The sequence below is a fragment of the Aegilops tauschii genome, chromosome 5, assembly GCF_002575655.3.
Source record: "Aegilops tauschii subsp. strangulata cultivar AL8/78 chromosome 5, Aet v6.0, whole genome shotgun sequence".
NCBI lineage: Eukaryota > Viridiplantae > Streptophyta > Magnoliopsida > Poales > Poaceae > Aegilops > Aegilops tauschii.
In genome coordinates, this window is record NC_053039.3 from 425277396 (window position 1) to 425302926 (window position 25531).

Below are 25531 nucleotides of genomic sequence, written 5' to 3' on the forward strand. Positions count from 1 at the left end.
CTTGTGATCATCGACGACATCCGCAACATGCAACTCCAATATCATCTTCTCCTCCTCAATTTTTTTATTTTTTCCTTCAAGAAATTGTTTTCTTCTTCAACTAAATTTAACCTCTCGACAATAGGGTCGGTTGGAATTTCCGGTTCACATACCTCCTAGATAAATAAAATCTATGTCACGTTGGTCGGCATAATTTTCATAAACAATAAATGAACCAATAGTTATAAAGATAATATATACCACATCCGAATCATAGACAGGACGAGGGCCGACGGGGGCGGATACCAAAACCATCGCACTATATAATAACAAGCAATACAATAGTAAGAAAATTAGACAGGTATCTATCTAAAGTAAGAATTTTTTCCTTTCAGAAAGAAGATAAGAACAAGAGGCTCACCACGGTGGTGCCGGCGATGAGATCGGCGCGGGCGATCGACGGTGGTGAAGACGGGAATGGGACGTGACGGGCCGCTAAACCTAGACAAATCTCGAGGAAAATGAAGCTTTGAGGTCGAGCTTCGAGAGAAGAAAGCTTAACTACTGTGGCTCGGGCATTTCATCGAACACCTCATGTGCATAGGAGGTGAGCTAGAGCACCACAAAGCCCTCCCCTCGCCGGCCAGAGAAAAACAGAGCACTTCAGTGCTCTGCTTGCGGGCGAGGGGTATATATAGGCACCTCATTGGTCCCGGTTCGTGGCATGAACCGGGACTAAAGGGCAGCCTATGGTCCTGGTTCAAGCCACCAACCGGGACCAATGGTGGTGGGCCAGGAGCGAGGCCCATTGGTCCCGGTTTGTCCCACCAATCGGGACCAAAGGGGCCAGACGAACCGGGACCAATGCCCCCACGAGGCCCGGCAGGCCCCTGGCCTCACGAACCGGGACCAGTGCCCCCATTGGTCCTGGTTCTGGACTGAACCGGGACTAATGGGCTGACCCGGCCTGAACCAAAGCCCTCTTTTCTACTAGTGATATGAGGCTATTTGCCCTAGAGAAAATAACGAGAAGACTCCACCGCAAAAAAAATAACGAGCAGACTTCGGGATGAAGTGCCACCATCTCGAGGTGGAACCTGGGCAAGAGCACTTTTGCTCTCTGGCGGAGCGACTCCGCCGGGGAAACTGCCATCAAAGAGGGGGAAATTGAATCCATCGACATCACCAACGATCCTCTCATCATGGGAGGACCAATCTTCATCAACATCTTCACCAGAACCATCTCATCTCAAACCCTAGCTCATCTCTTGTATTCAACCTCTGTCCCAAAAGCTCAAATTGGTACATGTGAGTTGTAAGTAGTGTTGATTACTGTTGAGGAACGTAGCAATAATTCAAAATTTTCCTACGTGTCACCAAGATCAATATAGGAGATGCTAGCAACGAGAGAGAGGGAGTGCATCTTCATACCCTTGAAGATCGCTAAGCGGAAGCGTTACAAGAACGCGGTTGATGGAGTCGTACTCGCAGCGATTCAAATCGCGGAAGATCCGATCTAGCGCCGAACGGACGTCGCCTCCGCGTTCAACACACGTACAGCCCGGGGACGTCTCCTCCTTCTTGATCCAGAAAGGGGAGAGGAGAAGTTGAGGGAGAACTCCGGCAGCACGACGGCGTGGTGGTGGAGCTTGTGGTATTCCTGCAGGGCTTCGCCAAGCTCTACGGAGGAGAAGGAAGAGTTGGAGGAGGAGTGGGCTGCGCCAGGCAAGGGGTGTTCCTGCTGCCCTCTCTCTCCCTTCCTATATATAGGGGGAAGGGGGTGGAGGAGGCGCCCTAGGGGAGGGGCGGCGGCCAAGGGGAAACCCTAGATGGGTTCTGGGCGCCCCCACCCCTAGGAGACTTGCCCCCCAAGCTAGGAGGGGCGGCTGCCCTAGGGGAGGCGCCCCCATCGCTCCTGGTTACGTGAGAGGGGTTGGGAGGGGCGCACAGCCCCTTAGTGGGCTCGTTTGCCCCTTTCCCTTGGCCCATAAGGCCCCCAACGCTTGCCGGGGCCTCCGAAACCCCTTTCGGACATGCTGGCCATAGCCTGTTACCCCCGGAACACTTCCGGACTCCAATACCCTTCGTCCAATATATCGATCTTCACCTCCGGACCATTCCGGAGTTCCTCGTCACGTCCGGGATCTCATCCGGGACTCCGAACAACCTTCGGTAACCACATACTATTTCTCATAACAACCCCAGCGTCACCGAACCTTAAGTGTGTAGACCCTACGGGTTCGGGAATCATGCAGACATGACCGAGACACCTCTCCGGCCAATAACCAATAGCGGGATCTGGATACCCATATTGGCTCCCACATGTTCCACGATGATCTCATTGGATGAACCACGATGTCGGGGATTCAATCAATCCCGTATACAACTCCCTTTGTTTATCGGTACGTTACTTGCCCGAGATTCGATCGTCGGTATCCCTATACCTTGTTCAATCTCGTTACCGGCAAGTCTCTTTACTCGTTCCGTAACGCATGATCCCGTGACTAACTCCTTAGTCACAATGAGCTCATTATGATGATGCATTACCGAGTGGGCCCAGAGATACCTCTCCGTCATACGGAGTGACAAATCCCAGTCTCGATTCGTGCCAACCCAACAGACACTTTCGGAGATACCTGTAGTGCACCTTTATAGCCACCCAGTTACGTTGTGACGTTTGGTACACCCAAAGCATTCCTACGGTATCCGGGAGTTGCACAATCTCATGATCTAAGGAAATGATACTTGACATTAGAAAAGCTCTTAGCAAACGAACTACACGATATTGTGCTATGCTTAGGATTGGGTCTTGTCTATCACATCATTCTCCTAATGATGTGATCCCGTTATCAATGACATCCAACGTCCATGGTCAGGAAACCACGACCATCTATTGATCAACGAGCTAGTCAACTAGAGGCTTACTAGGGACATGTTGAGGTCTATATATTCACACATGTATTACGGTTTCCAGTTAATACAATTATAGCATTAACAATAGACAATTATCATGAACAAGGAAATACAATAATAACCATTTTATTATTGCCTCTAGGGCATATTTCCAACAATTACATCTTGCAGTTGATGCTAGTTGGTTTATTTGGTGGAACATTACATGTTCAGATCCTTAATGATATTCAATAGAGAGAATTCCTTATTTGACACTACTTCAAAATGTGTTTCCTTATTTGACCCTAGAATTATTTTCTTCCCTATTTAACACTTGGTCTATTTTTTTGCCTAATATGACATCGCCATCAATTTCGTTAGCCTCTTCCGTCAACTAGGACCATAGTACCCCTCCATGAATCGTTGTGTAACGCTGGAAAAAAAGATGACCCAATCCTGGCGTCCATGTCCAGAGAAAGCACATCATCTGTCCCGCCGACCCCGTACAGAGCGATAGTGGCGGCGCGGTGTGCTCAAAATCGGGTGTTTGGAATTGGCCATGACTCGTACGCCACCGCTTTCGGCAAGACGCGTGTACAACTAGCAAAGCAGTCAGCTTGATCATTGATGGATCGCAGCAAACACAACGCACGCACGTGTAATTGCAAATTGCCAGAGGCACGATACAATTCCAATAGTTCCATGACTCAGGTCATTTCTCTCCCCGCGTGTGCTGCTGCCTAGTCCGTGGCTCAGCTCGTTTCATGTAACACTAGATCATTGATGGCGCGCGTTGCTGCGCCCGTCCATTTTGATAATGTAATGTTAGCTGTTGGTACAACTATATAGAGTGTTTACTTTATTTTTAAATTGGCATGAACAATTATCCATTTGTTGTGTTTGTTGTATCCGTTTATTTGTTCAATATAAAATAGGATCTGTCTAGAACACATCTAGATGTGACATACTCATGTCCACTCTGTTTGTGGTCTATTTTTGTGTCCTAGTTTTTTTTGTTTCTTGTTGCCGCATTATATATTTGTGGGAGCTTAGATGTGACAATTCTTAAAAAATATTTAGATGTGAATTAGTCAAACTGTATAATATAATATGAATGTTGTTGTTTCGATACATACTGATACCGGAAAGAAACGGAAAATGTTTGATACACTGACATTGCTATAATTTCATGTCTTCTATATTGAAAGTACATAATATTTGCCACAAGCTGGTACAAAAACGTAGTGACACTACAGAGGGTGAACTAATCCTATATACCTAAGAGATTGATCCCCACTAACCTATTTATCTTAACATGCAAGCATGCCACATCACCATACAATTATAGATGGGATAAAACCCACCTTAACATGCAACCATGCATGATCAAGACCCACCACCACATGCAACCATGCATGTGAAAATAATTATCATTCTATTGTCAACTTATATTCAATAAATATTTTATAAAATATAATAAGTCGTATGTATTTTAAATTTTGGTTCATGTGTTGTTAATCTAAAAATTTATATATTCCACACAATCAAATTTCACCGAAATATATTGCAACCAATTCCGCAGCAACGCGCGGGGCATCATCTAGTAAACTCAATATGTACCAGCGCATTCATAGTGCCTTACAAGTCATCGTTGACATGAAGCAGCGGGGCATAAGGAAAATTGGCAAAATCTAGAGTGGCAAAAAAAAATTCCCTTCGAAAGTTATACGCACGTGCCATGTAGCTTCCCGCAAGATGATATGTTTGATATTGTCCAAAAAAGGTTATTTAATCATAGCTAAAAAGGTTATTTAATCAAGGAATTCCTACGACGGCAATGATTAGTTTGTCGACAACTAAGGTTTTGGTCAAGAAACTTGCAAGTGAGTTAAGAAGACCAAACTCATTGCTCCCTATCTTCCTCAAGTCATAAGAACACAAAATGGTGGTACCAATTGTGGAGTCGAATCTGGAATTGTCCGCTCCTAGGAACCAAACATCCCCAATGGAGGTCCTCTGTTCCCATGATCCATATCCCTTGCATCAAGATTAGTACATTTTCATAAAGCAATGGGGTGTAAGATCATATGCCAATAAAAAATCCTTACACATACATGAATGTAAACACAGAATTTTGTGTTTTGCAAGATAGCAAATTCATTATAATCTTTGTTAGCTGAGTACTGAGTAAATTCAATGGCTTTTCCACAAAAGTAGTTACGTAATCTTTGGCGTTGCTTCGGCCCAATTAAATTAGATAAGTGTTCAATTTTATGCCTTCCAAAAAGAATGTGGAAATCAATTGTTGAAAACATTAGCTATTTCAAATCTGGACAGTAACTCCATTTGAAAGCATAGACGAAAACTTCAGCCAGCAAATGTCTGGTTAGTGACTGAAATAACTGATTTGCTCAAACCACACAATGTCAAGCATTGTTATTATGTAAGTTGTCTCTATCCCTAGGTAGACCTACATTTGTAAAAATTAGAAACAATATTAAAAGCTTAACTTCCTGGTCTCTCATATCATTCTTCGTCTGAAGCAGAAGTAGCCTAGATGACATGATATCTGAAGGTAATTATTAACTGGACAAGGTGTTGCATTGCTACATTAAAATTGGACATTTTCCACTTGTCCACATGTGATGGAATGGTCAAGCCCTACCTAAATTCAGTTTGCTGAACCTCAGGTAAAATATATCTGTCTACACTCATGCGCGAAGAAAGTTATTACCATCATATTGAATTCAGATCTGCTGCAAATTATCCAAATTGCTCCAAAAGGCCGTTAACCAAGCATACTATAGAAGCTGGAGACATCCAGCAACCATTTTTCCATTGTAGGATCTGTACAAGCAATAAATGTGCCATTTGATCAGATAGAAAACGAACTAAGAGTGTGTTGGAACAGCCACATAATTTCCTTATGTTTGCCCATATGGATCTACGGTCCAAAATAATCTGATGCATATACAACAACAATAATAGCCGGCAGCAGCATGACATGTATCATTACGACCACATCATCATTTGAACAAAGCAAATCATATGAAAAAATACTTGGATATTGGAGATTGGATATGTCACTTCATGTGAACTAACCCGGCCAGCAGCCATTGGGATCCTCGGCCGAAGAATTCTGGAGCCAAAGAACCCATAATCAGTCAAGGGCTTGGACTGCAGTGCCTACAAATTAGGAGTGGAAAGCAGCATCAGCAAGAGCCCAAGCTGAGTGCAGACACTCAATCGTGAGGGGATTGCAGTGAGAAGGAAAATTTACAGCAAATTTTAAAGATGAAGGGGCAACTACTGGAGACGCATAGATCCAGGGATATTTATTGCCAGAGGAAGAAATGGGAAATAACCTGGGTGACTGCACAGAGCATATGTAGGCGGAGCAGCCAAGTTGTAACTGACCTCCACCATCGGCCCCCGTCGCACCTCCAACCCACTCCATTAATGGCCTGTAGTAACGGCTGGTCTACTCCTTGCGTTAACGACGGCAGATGAATTCCAATCGCGCACAACATAGCAACTGACAATTCAACTCCATCGATTGCTATTAATGGCCAATTAACCTATCAATCAATCTTTGGCGATAGAACTTCAGTCGACGATTAGGGATCGAGCCAACACACACCGTCCCTCCGCGCCGTGCAACCGATCATACCGATCGCCAGCGCCGGCTCGATCGAGCAATTCCGGCGTCGGCTGGATCTGATCCCGCATCGCCCGGATCTCTTTGTATCCCGACACTCCCGAGCGGGCTCCTGCAATGTATGGACTCGGCCTCGATGTGTAAATTTCTTTGTGGGCTTTCTGTGGCGGCTGGGCCCAATTAACCAGACTGCTCGGAAATTGCCACCGGAGTAGCTGCCCATTAGGACATTTAGCCCATTTAGCGAGAAAACATGGACAAAACAGCCATCCAGCGACCAGAAACGATCATGACTCCAGATCCGACGGCTGAAACGACCGAGGGTGTGAGAGGGCTCGGTTTAGGCTCGGTTATACTGTCCTAAATGATCTTGATATAGCATTTATGTAACATAGGTGTGTAGAAAATCCGGCAGAACAACGTGACCAAATATACATATCTCACATGGCCATTTAACATAGACGGCTTGACCACACAACTCATAATACTTCTTTTGCCTTTATAATAGTCAGAAATTTGGCCGCGGAATGCATCAAGGGCAATAACGTCTTTTTATGTCTCTACTTAACACAATTAGAGTTAAAAATGAACTAGGGGGTCATATAGGTAATAAAATTTAGGCCTGCTGTCAAATAGGGAAGAAAAACTTTTCCGGCGTCAAATAAGGAATCAGAGCGTAAGATAGTGTCAAATAAGGAATACTCTCTGTTCAATACCCATCTAATCTTGAACATGAATATGATTTGTGAGTAGTTACGTTTGCTCTTGAGGACATGGGAGAAGTCCAGTCACAAGTAATCATGTGAATTTTGTATTCGTTCGATATTTTGATGATATGTATGTTGTTCTTGCTACCTCTTGAGCACTGCGTTGGTTTTCCCTTGAAGAGGAAAGGGTGATGCAGCAAAGTAGCGTAAGTATTTCCCTCAGTTTTTTAGAACCAATGTATCAATCCAGTAGGAGGCTACGCGCGAGTCCCTCGCACCTACACAAACAAATAAATCCTCGCAACCAATGCGATAAGGGGTTGTCAATCCCTACACGGTCACTTATGAGTGTGAGATCTGATAGGATAATATTTTTGGTATTTTGTGATAAAGATGCAAAGTAAAATAAAAGCAACGGAAATAACTAAGTGTTGAAAGATTAATATGATGGAGGATAGACCACGGGGCCATAGGTTTCACTAGTGGCTTCTCTCAAGAGCATAAGTATTTTACGGTGGGTGAACAAATTACTGTTGAGCAATTGACAAAATTGAGCATAGTTATGAGAATATCTAGGTATGATCATGTATATAGGCATCACGTCCGAGACAAGTAGACCGACTCCTGCCTGCATCTACTACTATTACTCCACACATTGACCGCTATCTAGCATGCATCAAGAGTATTAAGTTCATAAGTACAGAGTAACGCTTTAAGCAAGATGACATGATGTAGAGGGATAAATTCATGCAGTATGATAAAAACCCCATCTTGTTATCCTCGATGGCAACAATACAATACGTGCCTTGCTGCCCCTACTATCACTGGGAAAGGACACCACAAGATTGAACCCAAAACTAAGCACTTCTCCCATTGCAAGAAAGATCAATCTAGTAGGCCAAACCAAACTGATAATTCTAAGAGACTTGCAAAGATAACCAATCATACATAAAAGAATTCAGAGAAGATTCAAATATTGTTCATACATAAACTTGATCATAAACCCACAATTCATCGGTCTCAACAAACACACCGCAAAAGAAGATTAGATCGAATAGATCTCCACGAGAGAGGGGGAGAACATTGTATTGAGATCCAAAAAGAGAGAAGAAGCCATCTAGCTAATAACTATGGACCCGAAGGTCTGAGGTAAACTACTCACACTTCATCGGAGAGGCTATGGTGTTGATGTAGAAGCCCTCCGTGATTGATGCCCCCTCCGGCGGAGCTCCGGAACAGGCCCCAAGATGGGATCTCGTGGGTACAGAAAGTTGCAGCGGTGGAATTAGGTTTTGGCTCCGTATCTGATCGTTGGGGGGTACGTAGGTATATATAGGAGGAAGGAGTACGTCGGTGGAGCAACGTGGGGCCCATGAGGGTGGAGGGCGCGCCCAGGGGGATAGGCGCGCCCCCTACCTCGTGGCTTCCTGGAAGCTTCCTTGACGTAGGGTCCAAGTCCCCTGGATCATGTTCGTTCCAAAAATCACGTTCCCGAAGGTTTCATTCCGTTTGATATTCTTTTTCAACGAAACTCTGAAATAGGCAAAAAACAGCAATTCTGGGCTGGGCCTCCGGTTAATAGGTTAGTCCCAAAAATAATATAAAAGTGAATAATAAAGCCCAATAATGTCCAAAACAGAAGATAATATAGCATGGAGCAATCAAAAATTATAGATACGTTGGAGACGTATCAAGCATCCCCAAGCTTAATTCTTGCTCGTCCTCGAGTAGGTAAATGATAAAAACAGAATTTTTGAGGCGGAATGCTACTTGGCATAATTTCAATGTAATTCTTCTTATTATGGCATGAATGTTCAGATTTGATATGATTCAAGATAAAAGTTTAATGTTGACATAAAAAATAATATTTCAAGCATACTAACTAAGGAATTATGTCTTATCAAAATAACATAGTCAAAGCAAGTTATCCATACAAAATCATATAGTCTGGCTATGCTCCATCTTCCCCACACAAAATATTCATATCATGTACGACCCCGGTTTTAGCCAAGCAATTGGTTCATACTTTTAACGCGCTTCAGCCTTTTCAATTCTTACGCAATACATGAGCGCAAGCCATGGATATAGCACTATGGTGGAATAAGGTATAATGGTAGGGGTTATGTGGGAAGACAAAAAAGGAGAAAGTCTCGCATCAACGAGGCTAATCAATGGGCTATGGAGATGCCCATCAATTGATGTTAATGCGAGGAGTAGGGATTGTCATGCAACGGATGCACTAGAGCTATAAGTGTATGAAAGCTCAAAGAGAAACTAAGTGGGTGTGCATCCAACTTGCTTGCTCACGAAGACCTCGGGCATTTGAGGAAGCCCATCATTGGAATATACAAGCCAAGTTCTATAATAAAATTTCCCACTATTATATGAAAATGACAAAATGAGAGACTCTCTATTATGAAGATCACGGTGCTACTTTGAAGCACAAGTGTGGTAAAAGGATAGTAACATTGTCCCTTCTCTCTTTTTCTCTCATTTTTTTATTTGGGCCTTTTCTCCTTTTTTTATGGCCTCTTTTTTTTAGTCCGGAATCTCATCCCGACTTGTGGGGGAATCATAGTCTCCATCATCCTTTCCTCACTTCGGACAATGCTCTAATAATGATGATCATCACACTTTTATTTACTTACAACTCATGAATTACAACTCAATACTCAGAACAAAGTATGACTCTATATGAATGCCTCCGGCGGTGTACAGGGGTATGCAATGAATCAAGAGCGACATGTATGAAAGAATTATGAACGGTGGCTTTGCCACAAATACAATGTCAACTACATGATCATGCAAAGCAATATGACAATGATGGAGCATGTCATGATAAACGGAACGGTGGAAAGTTGCATGGCAATATATCTCGGAATGGCTATGGAAACGCCATGGTAGGTAGGTATGGTGGCTGTTTTGAGGAAGATATAAGGAGGTTTATGTGTGATAGAGCGTATCATATCATAGGGTTTGGATGCACCGGCGAAGTTTGCACCAACTCTCAAGGTGAGAAAGGGCAATGCGCGGTACCGAAGAGGCTAGAAAATTGCGGAAAGGTAAGTGTGCGTATAATCCATGGACTCACATTAGTCATAAAGAACTCATATACTTATTGCAAAAATTTATTAGCCCTCGAAGCAAAGTACTACTACGCATGCTCCTAGGGGAAGGGTTGGTAGGAGTTAACCATTGCGCGATCCCGACCGCCACACAAAGGAAGACAATCAACAAATACTTCATGCTCCGAATTCGTTACATAACGGTTCACCATACGTGCATGCTACGGGAATCACAAACTCCAACACATGTATTTTTCAATTCCACAATTACTCAACTAGCACAACTATGATATTACCACCTTTATATCTCAAAACAATTATCAAGCATCAAATTTCTCATGATATTAATTAAAGCAAATTGCCATGCTATTTTAAGGCTCTCAAAATAATATAAGTGAAGCATTAGAGATCAATAGTTTCTATAAAACAAATCCACCACCGTGCTCTAAAAGATATAAGTGAAGCACTAGAGCAAAACTATATAGCTCAAAAGATATAAGTGAAGCACATAGAGTATTCTAATAATTTCTGAATCATGCGTGTCTCTCTCAAAAGGTGTGTACAGCAAGGATGTTTGTGGTAAACTAACAAACAAAGACTCAAATCATACAAGACGCTCCAAGCAAAACACATATCATGTGGTTCATAAAAATATAGCTCCAAGTAAAGTTACCGATGGAAGTAGACGAAAGAGGGGATGCCTTCCGGGGCATCCCCAAGCTTTGGCTTTATGGTGTCCTTAGATTATATTTGGGGTGCCATGGGCATCCCCAAGCTTAGGCTCTTGCCACTCCTTGCTCCATAATCCATCAAATCTTTTACCCAAAACTTGAAAACTTCACAACACAAAACTTAGCAGAAAATCTCGTGAGCTCCGTTAGCGAAAGAAAACAAAAGACCACTTCAAGGTACTGTAATGAACTCATTATTTATTTATATTGGTGTTAAACCTACTGTATTTCAACTTCTCTATGGTTTATAAACTCTTTTACTAGCCATAGATTCATCAAAATAAGCAAACAACACATGAAAAACAGAATCTGTCAAAAACAGAACAGTCTGTAGTAATCTGTAACTAACGCAAACTTCTGGAACTCCAAAAAATCAGCCAAAACAGGAAGACCTAGGCCATTTTTTTATTGATCAGCAGCAATTGTAATCAATATTTTATCGCATTCTGGTGATTTTTAACAATTATTTTTGTGAACAGAAAGTTTTTGGTATTTTCTGCAAGATCAAATAACTATCATCCAAGAAGATCCTATAGGTTTAACTTGGCACAAACACTAATTAAAACATAAAAACAAATCTAACCACAGGCTAGATCAAATATTTATTCGTAAACAGAAGCAAAATGCAAAAAACTAAAAATAAAATTGGGTTGCCTCCCAACAAGCGCTATCGTTTAACGCCCCTAGCTAGGCATAAAAGCAAGGATAGATCTAGGTATTGCCATAATAATGGTACGGCAAGCCATGAAAGCTTTTCTCATATTCTCTACATTCAGCAGCAAGTTTTCTTTGAGGCAAGCAAAAATAATCAAAAGGGCTAAATTTAATGGGACAAAAGTCCCAAGATCAATCTCGGGAGGTATGGGTTCCTCCCTTGGCCCTTTGTATTGCACAACCAATTCATCATTACAAGCATTCTTTTGGCAAAAAGTCACAAGCCTTCGTTCAAGAGAAAAACCTAATCCATTATTCTGAATAGCAAAATCATCATTAAGCTCGGAAATTCTATCAACTAGAACATCGGCTGGAACCTTTTTCCTAAGATTTTCATTATAAGCAACATAATCCAAAGATTGTAAACGCATCATGTCTTCTTGATTAAAAAGGATAGCTTCTATGGGAGGATGACTAGCATCTACCCTATAATGCGCAAAGATTTCTCTAGCCTCTTTCATTATGAATCTAAACTCATGAGCCAAAAAGATAGTGGCGGCACGCTTAACAGAAGAATGCTCAATATTAGAAAATTCTAGGAAAATTCTTTGTATGCAAGGATGCATATGAAGAAATTGCCTTTCAAGTTCAACTACAAGCAAAGATATTGCATCCGCAAGGCTACTAGTTTTATGAAGAATAGAGACACCCATAATTGGCAAAGCGCCGCCACAAGTAAAGAAATCTTGAATAACTCCTTTCCCAATAATATTGCCACTACCGACTCGAAACTTTTTGGTGTGCAAGATGGTAGGTTCCTCAAGAGGATCATCGAAAGCATCAAAATTTCCCAAGTTGTTATTATTGCCTTCGTTAGCGATAACCTGCCCAGATTCAGACATGGCGAAAGAAAGACGAGCGAAAAGAGGCAAACGGAAAAGAGAGGACGAATAAAACGGCAAGGGTGAAGTGGAGGAGAGGAAAACGAGAGGCAAATGGCAAATAATGTAATGCGGGAGATAAGGGTTTGTGATGGGTACTTGGTATGTTGACTTTTGCGTAGACCTACCCGGCAACGGCGCCAGAAATCCTTCTTGCTACCTCTTGAGCACTGCGTTGGTTTTCCCTTGAAGAGGAAAGGGTGATGCAGCAAAGTAGCGTAAGTATTTCCCTCAGTTTTTTAGAACCAAGGTATCAATCCAGTAGGAGGCTACGCGCGAGTCCCTCGCACCTACACAAACAAATAAATCCTCGCAACCAACGCGATAAGGGGTTGTCAATCCCAACACGGTCACTTACGAGAGTGAGATCTGATAGATATGATAGGATAATATTTTTGGTATTTTTGTGATAAAGATGCAAAGTAAAATAAAAGCAACGGAAATAACTAAGTGTTGAAAGATTAATATGATGGAAGATAGACCCGGGAGCCATAGGTTTCACTAGTGGCTTCTCTCAAGAGCATAAGTATTTTACGGTGGGTGAACAAATTACTGTTCAGCAATTGACAGAATTGAGCATAGTTATGAGAATATCTAGGTATGATCATGTATATAGGCATCACGTCCGAGACAAGTAGACCGACTCCTGCCTGCATCTACTACTATTACTCCACACATCGACTGCTATCCAGCATGCATCTAGAGTATTAAGTTCATAAGAATAGAGTAACGCTTTAAGCAAGATGACATGATGTAGAGGGATAAATTCATGCAATATGATAAAAAAACCCATCTTGTTATCCTCGATGGCAACAATACAATACGTGCCTTGCTGCCCCTACTGTCACTGGGAAAGGACACCGCAAGATTGAACCCAAAGCTAAGCACTTCTCGCATTGCAAGAAAGATCAATCTAATAGGCCAAACCAAACTGATAATTCGAAGAGACTTGCAAAGATAACCAATCATACATAAAAGAATTCAGAGAAGATTCAAATATTGTTCATAGATAAACTTGATCATAAACCCACAATTCATCGGTCTCAACAAACACACCGCAAAAGAAGATTACATCGAATAGATCTCCACGAGAGAGGGGGCGAACATTGTATTGAGATCCAAAAAGAGAGAAGAAGCCATCTAGCTAATAACTATGGACCCGAAGGTGTGAGGTAAACTACTCACACTTCAACGGAGAGGCTATGGTGTTGATGTAGAAGCCCTCCGTGATTGATGCCCCCTCCGGCGGAGCTCCGGAACAGGCCCCAAGATGGGATCTCATGGGTACAGAAAGTTGCAGCGGTGGAATTAGGTTTTGGCTCCCAGGGGGTAGGCGCGCCCCCTACCTCGTGGCTTCCTGGAAGTTTCCTTGACGTAGGGTCTAAGTCCCCTGGATCATGTTCGTTCCGAAAATCACGTTCCCGAAGGTTTCATTCCGTTTGGACTCCGTTTGATATTCTTTTTCTGTGAAACTCTGAAATAGGCAAAAAACAACAATTCTGGGCTGGGCCTCCGGTTAATAGGTTAGTCCCAAAAATAATATAAAAGTGAATAATAAAGCCCAATAATGTCCAAAACGGAAGATAATATAGCATGGAGCAATCAAAAATTATAGATACGTTGGAGACGTATCAGTTCTTCCTTTAGTGGTGTCATGTGAATGTCGACTACAATGACACTTCACCATACTTGGGCCAAAGGAAAGGCATTGTGGAGTAATAATTAGATGATGGGTTGCTAGACTGACAGAAACATAAACCTTAGTTTATGCGTTATTTCGTAAGGAGCTGATTTGGATCATATGTTTCATGCTATGGTTAGATTTATCTTAATTATCCTTTCATAGTTGCGGATGCTTGTGACAGGGGATAATCATAAGTGGGATGCTTGTTCAAGTAAGAACAACACCCAAGTACCGGTTCACCCACATATCAAATTATCAAAGTAGCGAACGCGTATCAACTAAACATGATGAAAGTGACTAGATGATAATTCCCATGTGTCATCGAGAACACTTTGCTCATTATAAGAGACCGTTTCGGCTTGTCCTTTGCTATAAAAGGGATTGGGCCACCTTTCTGCACTCTTGTTACTATTTCTACTTGTTACTTGTTACGAATTACCTTGCCATCAAACTATCTATTACCGCTATTTTTAGTACTTGGAGAGAATACCTTGCTGAACCGCTTATCATTTCCTTCCGCTCCTCATTGGGTTCGACAATCTTACTTATCGGATTGATCCCCTATACTTGTGGGTCATCAAATACTTTCTATTTTCCCCACTGGGTTTTAAAGGAAAGTATACAAAGCATATTTATTGTCCTCCAAATTCACAAATGAGTTTTCTCCTTCTGCAAAGGTTTTCTCATATGAGTTATCAAGGGACAATAATCATTATATGTTGCACCTTTTTCTCCTTATTTTTCCCATTGGGTTTAAAGGAGTTTTAGCGACATATCTGCACCATTCTCCTCATATTTTCCCACATGGTTTTTGGAGGAGACTCTGAAGATTATACAGAAGATTTCTCGAGATGGAAGATCTATATATAAGAAGATTTCGATGACGAAACATCCAAGGAGCGGTGTTGTACATGGGGAGTGTTTGGAATTAATTAGAACGTGCCTATTGTTAATTGGCACATGCTAATTAACGAATAGTCATTAGCAAAGGGGTGTGTCCAACCCCGAACAGTCATGTCCATTCTCTCTCTCTCTCTCTCTCTCTCTCTCTATTGTCAACAGGCACCTGTTTGGGAGAGATGCCTCCGAACAGGCACCTCTTCTTCCTAGCTCTTCCAAATGTATATAAACTTGAGAAACAATACAAACGAGGACTGGTCGTCCATTCACTTTCAATCTTGTTTTACTCGAACAACATTTCCCCCTTCTGGCATGTAGAAAATGAGTTCCTTCTCCAGAGGTATCAGGACTGGGAGGACTCGTTTCCGCATCTTTACTACATGCTCCACAAGAATCAATTGAACCTCTTTTATGGTATCTTACTAACTCCTCAGACCTAAGTGATTCATTCAATATCTCGATAAGTCACTTGTATGAAAAATCTAACTATTTTATTTACCATGATGTCCTCGTTGTACTTGCAGAAAAAAGGTATATCTTTGCTAAGAAATGCATTAGCTCATGATATCTGATGCCAAATATGATTTATCTATGTTCAATAGTGAACATGTCTATCTAGTGGAACATGCATTGGCATTGTACTGCTACTCTTTCTCTTGCTTTTGGCGGGAATGTAGCACATGCATACCGACACCGTTTCGCCGCAACACCTACCAGAGATCAAAGTGGTGGAGTTTTAAAATTAACAAAGGCATCACCCACCTTGCTATGTGCGGAAACCCCGGGGATGTAGCCTGGTACGGTGAACCTTGTTAATAAAACTTGGTGACATGCTTTATGTGATTGCATGGTCCTCGAATGATTAGTTCGATTGGTGGTAAGCAACGGGATAAGCAGCGCCAAATCATATTGATTGGACCAAGCGGCGGGCTCTTCTTAGTTACAACCATTGCGAACACCTCGCACACAGAACCGTGTGAGTTCCGACCCTTCGGAGCATATCCGCGACACAAGGTGGGTGCTTTCGTGTGGCCACTTTTGTTGTACCACGATCACACATATCATCCACGCCAGGAAGCCCGGCTGTCTTCAGAAGAGCCGGGTGGACGCGGAGTATGTAGTCCCGAGCTCATATGCTCCTTAGTGAATAGTAAAATCAAAAAATAGTAAAATAATTCAAAAACATATGAATATTCTTGGTGCCAACTTTGACAAATGTTCCAGTGCTTGCAAATTTACATCCTGAAATAACATTCTTGGAACTCGTGGTAAAAAATCAACACTCCAAAAATGATGTTTTCGAAAGCATTTTGGAGTGTTGTTTTTGTCATTTTTGCCATGACTTCCACGAATGTTATTTCGGTATGAAAATTTGCAAGCACCAAGAACATTTGTCAAAGTTTGCACCAAAAAAACAGAATTTTTGAACTTGTTTTTGATTTTTTTTCGGAATTTACTGTTCACCCTGAGCTCGGAGTAGAAGGGGACTTTCGCTTCTATGATGCCTCGGCCTGTGCAGAGCACCATAGTGAGCGAGCGTGGAGTGCGTGTATGGAGGGTTGTACCTTTTGAACCTGTGCTGTGTAGCTCACAAGACAAGCTACCCTTGAACTTTAACGGAGTTCTGTTTATGGGAACCGAAAGGAGAAAACAACGACAAAAGGGTTTCTTACTACTTCGGCTATATTGAACTTTATGGTATGGCGCGCTCCGCTCTGCCGGCTATAGTTGCATTTGGCATAAAAATGCATGAAAAAGATAAGCATACCAACCTCTTTGAGGTTGTAGCTCAAAATTATCTTTGATGAGCTTCCTTGTCACTCTAAAAATTCATGCACGACAGGATCACAAGTGATCGTGCTAGTTCTCTTATGGTTTTATGATGAAATTTGATAGCCAACATGTAACGTGTCTAACCCTGTCTCTTGTTCCGTTTACATAGTAGTTCTCTCTCCTACTTTGTGATAATACGATGGACAATTTTGTAGCAAATGAAAACTTTCACTCTGCATCTAAGAATACTTATAGAACCTATATTCAGCTTATAGTTTCAAACAAACTATGCCCTAATTTAAAATATTTACCTCACCTTTTGATAGAAACAAAATTGATCACATGACCTCAAAATTAATTCGATCTCATATGAATAGGTGTGTACACATATTGGTCTAAAATATTTCAACAGTTGACTATACTGATATAGTCAGAACCTGAGATATAAATTGGTCTCAACAACAAAACTCACAACATGATTGATTTTGCTATCCCATAAAGATAGTCAGACATGGGCTCTAAAAAAATTCAGAAGCAAGTACAAACTAAAATGAGTAGTGGCTTTAAATTTGTACAAAATAAAGCAGATAGATTATATTGGATACATATCTCGAACACTGCTGAACAGCCATATGTGCCCAGAATTACTCACACACTATGTCAACGATAACAGGCAAGTCACGAGATTGAGTGGCATAATAATTGCATTGTTTGATAATAAATTTGCCACTGATTTGAACTTTCCCGAGCAACAATCAGTGTCCAAGAAGCCTAACAGTGCGTTAAATAAAACTTGAGCAAAACACTACCCAAAAAATCGTTAAATCAGGATTAGGGGGCAATGGCCCCTCTCCCTTTTTTCCAATAGTTATTTCTATTGAAGCAATTGTATCTTATAATCATTATTTGTATCTGTAATCACATCTAAAAGTGAAGAGCCGCTATCACATCATGCTCCGAGTACAAACACGATGATGATGATCAAAACGAGGATACCAGCTAAAGCCGCAGTCTTCATGGTAGCAGTGCCCATTCCTTCATACTACATCATAGGATGTACCGCAAAATGTGATATACTCCACACACATCAAGAAGGGAGGGACTGTTCGTTAAATAAATAAATAGACTCACTCGATAAGTATACATGCTTTTAGTTTTGGATAGTGCATTGTACAACGTGGTTGGTAGCTAGAAGAAGCAATGAGAGGGACCATGTTAAATAAATAATAAAGGTGTCCTTTCTATCTTATTGGTTTATTGTTTATACTAATACATGCTTTGTCATGTAGACACACCAGGGGAGTGTTACTCCAGACGCAAAGCAGATAACACAGTTGGGAGAAACCATGGCTGGCACATATATAAACAACAAAATCGTTTGCTCTCTAGACTTGTAAATAGGGAGCTGTTATGCAGATATGGAACTAGGGAACTTGCAAATTGGAATTAAGTACTTACACCCTAACAATGTGACTCCCATATGGGCTGGTGCACTCAAAATCAAGGGAGTAATTTAGCAACGTATCTTACTAGCTTATATCAATCTGCACCGTCTACACCAAGATACAAGCTTCAATTATTTGCATATGCAGATATACAAATATATACAAGATTTTAAACATAAAGTAACTAATGTGCATGCAACTTAAGGTACCTTTGAGTAGACTATACTGATTGCAATCCCATAACTTGACCACCTTATTCATATATCAAATCACTTCTTTGTTTTTCTGCAAATAAGGTAAACCATGAATGGATTGATAAATTTACATAGTTCATAGGTTTTCGAAAGAATAAACTAGTAGAGTAGCACCTGGTATGACTAGCAATCAACTAGCAAAGATCCAGAGACAAGGTTAATTAACTTTTGGGATATCTCTGCTACAATCCTAGAGAGGCAAACACAAACAACCAAAATTGAGTTTAGTTTATAAAAGCGGCAAAAATAGGAAAAAAATAGAGTAAGCCACCGATCCACGCCTAATAAAATCAAGTCACGCTGAGTTTTTATTCAGAGGGACACATTAAGCATGACCCCATAATGTGCATCACGTCTCACCAAAAATCTACGCTAATGCACAAACATCAAACAGTCCTGGTTCTTCAAGAGATGTCGAAATTGAAGTAACACAAGCAGTACCACACATGACATCGAAGAACAGTGGAGTCTGGGACAAAGTGGCTTCTTGGTGCGGTTGCAGCGCCCTTGCACACTCTGGCTGGAGCGCGGGAACGCCCACTGCCGGTCGGGTCAAAAGGATGATCGACCAAGCCTCCCCAAGAAACCGCCGAGGAACAAAATCGCTGCTGGCTCTCGTTTGCTGGCAAATTTGGATCGAGCGCAATGCATGCACTTTCAGAGGGAAGACTGCATGCGTGAGAAGTATCACTGAGGCCTGCAGGCGAGACATGGAGCAATGGAGGATTGCTAGAGCGAAATGCATGGAGCACCCGTTCGGGGACGTGCCGTGAGAGATAGCGATAGTAAGCACAAATGCCTGTGCGCAGGCCTGTAATCTTTTCTTCACTCCATGATCACTTGATCAACACTTGTTTTTCCGCCTTCTCTCTGCTAAATGAATGAATGCCAACCGAGCTGGATCTTTCAAAAAAAATACAGTGTTGTACACCCCCATGAGCACACCCATAACAACAGAAAAGTTGCATGGTCAGAGATGCACACATGTACTTGCATAAAACAAAAACTATTTGCTCACCATATGATGTTGTGAAATGTTAAAAGGGTACAGAATATAATCTGGATAAGTGCATAGACATAGAATGTATTTAGAGAGAATTTTGAAAGAGCTTCAAGCAAAAGTAATACTCCTATATCTCCACAGTTTTATTCCTCAAAATGTGAAAACGAACAAACTAAATCGGAATCACTACTTAGGTATGATCAGTGCACCATACATGTGACTACTAGGGTACCTTCAGAATTTTGAACCAGCACAATAATCAAGAAGCAATATGCTTCGAGAAAAAAAACAATTACTGGTCCAGTTATACAAAAATCAGCTGCAGGGTTCAAAGGGGTGAGCAGGTTACATCATTTTGGACGTTGCTTTCATGGCGAAAGCCAAAAGAAGACATCGCCCATGAGCGATTAGTGGCTGTCAATGTCATATAAAGTGGTTTTGTCATGTCTTTTTGTTCCTCATTTCTCGGTTTTCTTCAACTTAGCACAATAGTCATAGGGTATGTTTTTCCGTCAAAATAGATAAATACTTCATTCGTTCAGAATTACTTGGCGTTCAAACGGGTACGGGCGTGTCTAGGCGAGAAAGTGAATATGAACACGTGGTCCCGACGGAAGTTACCGGCTATACCCCTGTTCTTGAGATATTTCTGGGTGCCTGCCAATTCTGGCCATCACACATGAACGAACAGTACCTCGCGTTGAATTATATATTTGCGGGGCCGTCCAAAAACAGTACTACCACATCGAGCTGTGTCGTCCATTACTAATTTCTGTCATTGGTCCATGTCCATGGAGCGAATGACACTTATCGTTTCTTCATGTATTTATTGAATAAACAAAGAAGCTCAGGTGTGCCCTTCCGGGAGTAGAAACCGAGAGGTCTCACATTTGAGGAAAACCTTTCCCCCGACGCTTACTCTCTCTTCTTCCCACATCTGGTAAAAACACAGTACTGCTCTCTACAACCTTTACACATCCAAATCCGTCCAACTAGTAGCTCCACAGCGACGTGTCGACGCCGTCGTCCTGTTCGCGGTCGTCCCGCCACGCTCCGGCGGCCGGCGGCTCCATGAGCATGCCCTGCGCCAAGTTTGCGTAGTACGACCCGGCGTCCATGCCGCCGATCCAGTGCTCGTCGTCCAGACCAGACAAGTCGCTGGAGGTGATGGACGGCGCGCTCTCCTCGGACGTGGAGTCCGTGGAGGATGGCGCCTTTGACACGTCGGCAGGGCGCTGCTGCTCCTGGAACTCCTTGAGGGCGACGGCCACGGCGTCCTTGATCTCCTGCGCGGCGGCCAGCTTGAACGACCCGGCCGCGTGGACGGGCATCATCCGCCAGGCGGAGTCGGCGAAGTTGAGGCACGCATCGCGGCCGGAGAGCGCGAGCGCGGCCGAGTCATGCGCGCGCGCCGCCATCTCGGGGTCGGCGAAGGTGCCGAGCCAGATCCTGGAGTAAACCCGGCTCCCGGCGGCCGGCACCCGCAGCTCGCACACCCACACCCACTGCCCTTCGCGGCCACGGCGGCGCACGCCGCGGTACACCGGGTGGCGCGTCTCCTGCAACTTGTTCCGGCCCGCCCGCCGCTTCGGCGGCTCGGACCACACCGTCCGGTACTCCTCCTCCGGCCACACCGTGCTGTACTCTTGCCCCTCAAAATGCGGCCAGGCGCCGACGGTGTCCATCACTCGTCGAGAGTGGGTTGTGGTATAGCGAGGTAGTTGTGTGTTCGGACTTCGGAGCTAGTGAGCCGGAGAGGTGGTGGAGCTTGAGAGGAGGATGGGACGTATATATAACTGGAAGTGGACACCAGTGACCCGCATGTTAATGAACCAATGGCAAGGTGCACTGGAGCTGCGTCCATTATCAACATGTACGCATCAGCAGGTAGTTTCACGTACTCTTTTAGTATTGCAGAGCTACACGCCGGCCGATCGAGGGCCCCTCGATTGGTCTGACGTCTAATCTCACTTAAATCAAAGACCTGGATCGTCCCATCCTATTTATGGCATTAACATGAAATCTCATTGCGGTGACAACAAAATCGTCCAGCAGTTCACAAGTCAAAGACAAGCATGCTTGTGCTAAAGTTCTATCCTGCAGCTTTTTCTAATGAAGAAAGATTTTGTGTTGGAGTGTGACCTACCACATTTCTAGCTTGATACATTCAACCATCCAGGTATTAAAAACTGCAATTCACTTGCCGATATGACAAAATCGAATAGTTAAGAGCACCTCCACCCGTCCACCCAGGACACCTTTTTAGGCTCGGTTTTAGGCTCAGACGGCGCTTTTTGCCGAAAAACGGCCCAGTCACGCCCCCAGCGCCCTCAGGACGTCGAAATAGCGCCGGCAAACCGAGGCGAAACCCAGCGCGTTCGGGGCCTCTTGGGGGCGTCGGCGGAAGTTTCGGCGAATCGTGTCACCTCACGTGTCCTTTCTCTTGGCCCTTCTCACAAACTTTTGCTTGGGGTGGGGTGTGACTGGGAAGATGCCCTCCTCATGCCACCATATTTCGCCGGATGACCCCCAAAACACCAACTTTTTTGGTTCGGTGGTGTTCTTGGGGGCTCCAACGGCTGGAGATGCTCTAAGCCTAGCAAACAAAAATGGTGACAACGAGGACCATAAAACCTAGCAGTCGAGTCTTCCTCCGCCCCTCACTCCTCGTCGCCGTCGCCAATGACCGTCCGACAAGGCGGCAGAACTTCTCCACTACTGACATCTTCCTCTTCATCCTCCCCCTCTCCTCTCCAACCCCCGTTTCCAGTCGCCACCCCGCGCTTGCTCCGATGTTGCCGCCAAGGATCTAGCTATCCCGGGGGTGGATCTCACCTCACTGGTACTCCCCAATGTTGAGGAAATCGGTAACTGATAGCTGCTCGCTCGGCTTGGTAGTAGCGATTAATCGGTGAATCGGCCTATTAACTGGATGAATTGGTCGACCATCAATCGGTGGAATTTTAAATTCGATAGGTGCAATTTTTTTGGGGGAAATTGTTACATAGTACTTGAATGTTATGAAAAAATGTACATTGCAAAAATGAAGCAATTGGCATTGTTTTCTTTTCTTAATAGATCACGGACATGTATACAACAACAATCATCAACAAACATCCATGCAGGTATCAAAAATCAGCAACAAACATGTATATAACAACATGTTTTTGTTGATTTCCGCCTGGGCCACTACTCCAAGAGATTGCATGCAAATCCGTTAAGAAGGGCAGTGGAGGACGCAACCTACTGGACATGGTCGATGTGTTCCTCCATAGAGTAAACTTTGCGGCCATTTTACCACCTCCCGCCCCATTGCTTCGTTGCCGACGCACCGCCAGGCGACTATCCATCACCGTCGCCGCTACCTCGTCGCCTCCCTAGGCCCTTGCTGCCCTTCCGCCCGAGTCTGAGCCTTTCGCCGACAGTTGTTGTCGCCGGAATCAAGGTGAATCGCCGCCGCTACCGACTCGACAAATTCGTCGGATATCGCCTCAGATCGTCTTCCTCGTTGGCGGCTGCGGCATCTGACCGTGCGTACGCACCCTTGCAGGCCATTCCCACGCGTCGTCGTCTGCTAGTTTGACCTCAACCTCGCCGACCGGCCGATACACCACCATCGCCTACCAAGTGTTCGATGGTTTGCCTAGGTGAGTTTTTCTGTCTCGTTTTGTTTTGTACAATTGAATTGAAACGAGCCGTTTGAATTGAAGATGAAGAGGTTGCGAGAGGTGATCTTCGAAGACTCGTCGTCATCAGAAGAGGAAGAAGAAGATGTCTTCAAAATTGTTCTTGGCATGATTTGAATAATTTGGTTTGTAAACTATGAATTTGTAATATTCGTGAATTGTGTGACACATATTTATTATGTTTGGTTTTCATATGGGTGCTAATATGTAGCTGCAATGTATTAAGTAAATTGGAATTGGAATACTTTGGCAAAAACAAAAAAATTTACTCCGCTAGTTTTAAGGGATCGGTTAGAACCTACCAAAACTTAGGGGTTTACTCCTCTCAAGCTCCACAATTTTTAGGGGATCGGCTAGATCCACTAAGTTTTTGTGAGCAAATATCGGTTCTAGCCGATCTCGTAAACATAGAGATCCGCATTTGCTGTTATGCAAATAATTACTCCTCTATTTTTCAGGTATCAGCTAGAGATGCTCCAAGCAAACCTATTCCATGCCCGCAACTCAAACCGAGACATATAAACTCCCTTGTGGATTTTATTTGAAGGCGATAATATTTTCAATCAAGAACAAATAAAATGAATCCGATTCTAAATATGAACGCATAGTGCTGTAATTTCGAGCCACAAAATTGCTCACAAAAAGTAGTAGTTATTTGCATGACGGCAAAAGCAAGTTTTGCTGTAATTAACTGATGAAGTGTTTGGTTCTCTAGTCTTAAGACTTTTTCTAGTCCCTAGGACTTTTTAAAAAAGACTCTCAAGAAGGTGCTTCTAAGGACTTTTATCAAAAATTCTTAAAAAAAAGTCCCCTCCCTGTTTGGTTTGCTAGAGACTTTTAGGGACTTTTCTTAGTCCCAACACAAAAAAGTCCCTGAAACCAAACACCCCCTGATAATGGATATCCACTGCGTGCCCTAATAGTTATTACTGTATGTGATATATATACATCAAACAGTTGTTCCTTACATGAGGAAAATCTAACCATACGACGCATCACAACTTGCGAGGGCCCACTGGTAATTAGGAACGAGAATGAATGAGTGAAGCGACAGCTCGCTTGGCGACAAAGATTTAAAAAAGAAATTGAAAAGAGAAAAAAATCTAACCACTGACGCATCTTGCCAGGCCACTGGTAATTAGAAACGTGAATGAATGAATGAAGAGACAGCTCGCCTGTCGACAAGTGTTCCAATAACAAATTACTACTAATGGGACAAGGAGTCTAGGTTACGGTGGTAATTAGAGACGAGAATGAATGAGTGAAGAGACAGCTCACTTGGCGACAAGGATTTCAATAAGACATTAATGGGACAAGGAGTCAAGGTTACGAGATCTCTAAGCGGACCCGGAGTGATTGTCGTCCATATCTTCTGGATTAACGTCCAGATCTAAGGATCTGATTACAATAACTTAATGATCCTTTTGGCATAATCCAATGGTGCCTACTTTAGAACCAATTGCGAGACGTCCAATCCATCACATTTTCTTTTCGTCGCCTCAATCCATATTTTGACAAGCTGTCAACCGGCAGTGACGTTCTTTACTCCTTTTCTTTTCATAAGATGTACTAGTATATACACATTCGAGTATTTGATTTGGGTTCGGAGACTAGACGACATTCGGGTTCAGTGGGAATAATTGTACTAACGTCTCGTTAGGAAAAGGAAATGGGCAAGGTGGTACTAAGTGAGAACCCAAGAATAGAAACCGGAATCTTTCACAATCAACGAACACATATGGCCACAATGGGGGGATATAACTCTCAATTTCTTCCCATATTTAGAAAAATAGAAGTGGGAGTGCTATACATTAAACTATCTAAAATTTTACACTGCTAAGTTGAACATGCAGCTCCCTACCTATGCCGCGCCGCCGCGCTCTGGCGTCGGGCGGGTACAAGAGCATCTCCGACATCCATGGCGCGAAACTAGAGCCGTTTTGGTCACAAACGAGGACGACCACTCCCGGGCTGACCGGGTGATTCTGCTAGAACGCCACGACGGTGATGGTGGTGCCCTTGATCTCCCGCGCCGTTGAGCGGCCCGGCTGGCAGCATCCGCCAAGGCAGAGTCGGCGAACTTGAGGCTGGCGGCACAACGCGTGGTTGTTGTGGTTATCGAGTTTAGGTCATTTTGTAGCTGGTTGTGGTTCACGCTC

At 43.2% G+C, this 25531-nt stretch overlaps 1 protein-coding gene and 1 pseudogene across 1 annotated transcript; one reads left to right on the forward strand and one right to left on the reverse strand.

Moving 5' to 3' along the window:
* Positions 1-15651, forward strand: part of LOC109753236 (uncharacterized) — a 49415-nt pseudogene extending 33764 nt beyond the window's left edge.
* Positions 15652-19200: 3549 nt separating this feature from the next.
* On the reverse strand, positions 19201-21482 carry LOC109753247 (dehydration-responsive element-binding protein 1B-like). Its single transcript, XM_020312159.3, has one exon. It carries the CDS (start codon positions 21369-21371, stop codon positions 20679-20681), a length of 693 nt encoding a protein of 230 aa, XP_020167748.1. The 5' UTR covers positions 21372-21482; the 3' UTR covers positions 19201-20678.
* Between the last annotated feature and the right edge of the window lie 4049 nt (positions 21483-25531).